This window comes from Alligator sinensis, unplaced genomic scaffold, assembly GCF_000455745.1.
Source record: "Alligator sinensis unplaced genomic scaffold, ASM45574v1 scaffold524_1, whole genome shotgun sequence".
Taxonomy (NCBI): domain Eukaryota; kingdom Metazoa; phylum Chordata; order Crocodylia; family Alligatoridae; genus Alligator; species Alligator sinensis.
The window spans coordinates 99897-102580 of record NW_005842747.1 but is presented as its reverse complement, the minus strand read 5'-3'; the positions used below and the strand labels follow the sequence as shown (position 1 = coordinate 102580).

At 61.2% G+C, this 2684-nt stretch overlaps 1 protein-coding gene across 1 annotated transcript in view; it reads left to right on the top strand.

Moving 5' to 3' along the window:
• LOC102385622 (zinc finger protein 282-like) overlaps window positions 1–2257 on the top strand; it is an 8231-nt gene extending 5974 nt beyond the window's left edge. Inside the window, exon 5 of the mRNA XM_006034542.3 lies at window positions 499–2257. Within this exon, the coding sequence (XP_006034604.2) occupies window positions 499–1547 (1049 nt within the window). The 3' untranslated portion in view covers window positions 1548–2257. The remainder of the gene's footprint in view (window positions 1–498) is intronic.
• The last annotated feature ends 427 nt before the right edge of the window (window positions 2258–2684 follow it).

Here is a 2684-nt window from a genome sequence, read left to right as displayed (position 1 = left end):
GACTCCTGTCTGTTTGTATTATTCAAGTATCATGGGCCCTAAGGCCCACCCAGCTAACTAATAGCCCTGTATGGGGCCAATGGGTGACTAATACAACAACATTTCATGGGACAACAAAGGCAACAACAGGGTGGGAGAGTTGTGTGGGTCAAAGGGTCAAAATGTGAGAATGAGTGCTCCTGAGGGGGACACCGAGCAGAGCCCCCCGGGCCGCACCTGCCAGTCCTCAAAGGCATCCAAGGAGCAGTGCAGCCCCACAGTCCCCAGGCACCTTCCCTGTCAGAGCCTCCTTCCTAGTTTGGGGGCGACGCCTAGCAGCAAAAGCCTGGATGCGGGGAGGTGACTGACCACTGCCTTTCTGCTGGCAATCTGGGCCCTGTTAGAAACAACAGCCCCTTCCACACACAGAGAAGCTTCTCTGGTGGGACATCCGTAAAGGCTTTTCCATCCTCCTGCTTGGAGGAATAATCCCCCCCGGCTTCCCCTTGTGTCTTCCAGCCAAGAAGTCTCTGCAGAAGCAAGGCACCGCTGCCCCAGACCTGCCACGGGTGGCCCTGGTGCGCCTGGAAGATGCCTTCCCGCAGCTGGCGGAGAAGCTGCAGATCTCCCGCAAGGGCAGGCGTGGCTTCGCAGTACAGAAGAAGACTCCCACGGGGGGCAGCACCGGACCGGCCACCCGTAGCCAAAGAACGGCCAGCTGCCCTGCCCCCAGCACCGAGCAGCTGAAGGATCTGCCAGAAGTGGTGCCGCTGCGGTGCAGCAAGTGCCGGAAGCACCTCAGCAGCGATGAGGAGTACATCGAGCACATGAACTTCCACAAGGTGAAGCGCACCAGCAGACTGGCTGTCCAGCAGAATCCCACTCTCCAGCCCACCCTCAGTAGCCCAGACCAGGGCAACCCAAAGCCGCAGGGTGGTGCCAAGAGCGAGGGCAACCAGGGGCTTGGCCCTGACCCTGACCCTGGCTCCCTCCAGCTCCCAGAGGGTCCCGGTGTCCAGGGCCCACACACCTGTGTGAAGTGCCGGAAGAGCTTCCAGCTGGAGATGAGCCTCGTGTTGCACCAGCGTGTGCACGTGCGAGAGAACAAGGGCTTGCAGCGGCCTCCAGGCAACTTGGGAACAGGGCAGCCGCTACCTCCAGCCAGGGCCCCACCGCTGCCCCCCGGGCAGAGGCCGTTCAAGTGCCCCAGCTGCCCCAAGGACTTCACCAGGAAGTCCCGGCTCAACGACCACGTCCGCGCCCACACCGGGGAGAGACTGTTCCGGTGCCCCTGCTGCCCGAAGGAGTTCACCAAGAAGTCCAAGCTCACCGACCACATCCGCGTGCACACCGGCGAGCGCCCCTACGCCTGCACCCTGTGCATCCAGCGCTTCAAACGCCGCCACCACTTGCTGCGGCACCAGCACGTCCACAACCGAGTGCCGGCCTGCCGCTGCAGCCAGTGCGGCAAGAGCTTCCGCTACGAGGAGTCCCTGAAGATCCATTTGCGAACTGCCTGCCCTGCGCTGCAGGCCCACCGCAGCTTCTTGGTGTCCCCGGGGGACTGACAGGGAGCCCCGGCACTGGCCGAGGTTCTCTGGGTCCAGGCTCCTGCGTGAGCCAAGGGAGGCTCGGGCTTTCTAGTTGACCTGCCGGAGATGGGAGCCCCGCTCCCGTCGATTACCTCGCCTCCGGCAGGCTCCTCTGAAAATCCCAGCCTGCCACGTTCCTTTAGCCCCCCAGCACGTGTTGGGCCCTGTAGGCCTATTTAGAGCAGCCAGCCACTCGCGGCACTGTCCTGGGAGGTGCAGTGAGCCCCACCTACATTGTTAGCAGCGGCCCATGATGTGGGTGTCCATCTGGAGGTGCCTTCCAAGGGCCAGGGTCTCGGGTGGGGGTGCTTGAGACTTCACTGTAGCAGTCCCAGATGCACCCACAGAAAACAGGGACCTCAGCGTCATCTGTTGCTGCTAAAAAATGTAGGCCGGGATGTGCAGATCCCCTCACCATGGAAACCCGTGGTCATAAATGGGGGTTTTCCCCAGGGAGAGTGTTCGGGCCAGGTCTGTTCATCCCAGTGTAGTAGTACAGTGCTGGTCCCTCCTGTGTTGTCTTTTTCTTTTTCTTTGCCAGGGTAGCACGCCGAGTCGTTCCCCCAGGTCCTGTAGCCCCCCAGCCTAGCCAGTCATTCCCCACTTTGTATTTGTGTATTTGATTGTCCTGTCCTAAGTACAGGGCTTTACACTTGTTCTTATTAAACCGTGTCTGATTGACCTCAGGTGGCTTCTTCAGTTTATCCAGGTCTCGTGTCTTTGCCCTGTCCTCCGGGTCTGCCACCCCCAGCATCCCTGCCCTCTACCCCATAACCCAGTGCGGGACCAGGCCGTACAGCAGGCGTGCCACAAATTGAAGTCCTGCGCCCTCTCTTGAGCGTCCCTTTTATATCGGTTTCCCCTGCCCGATCGGCTGCTCTGCTTTCTGCTCCCTGCCCTGAGTGCCACGTGCTTCCCCTGCCCGACCGCGGTAGCTAGGACGGGCAGGCCGGGGTTATGAAGTGCCGGCGGCGGGCGTTGGATGGAGAAGCGAAGTAAGCTGTCCCACTTCGGCGAGGACCTTCAGGCAGGACGGAGGTGGGGGAGCCGGCTTCTCTGGCCTCCTCGGCTACTCCCCCCTCTCTGCATTTGTCTTGGCACACACCCCTTTTG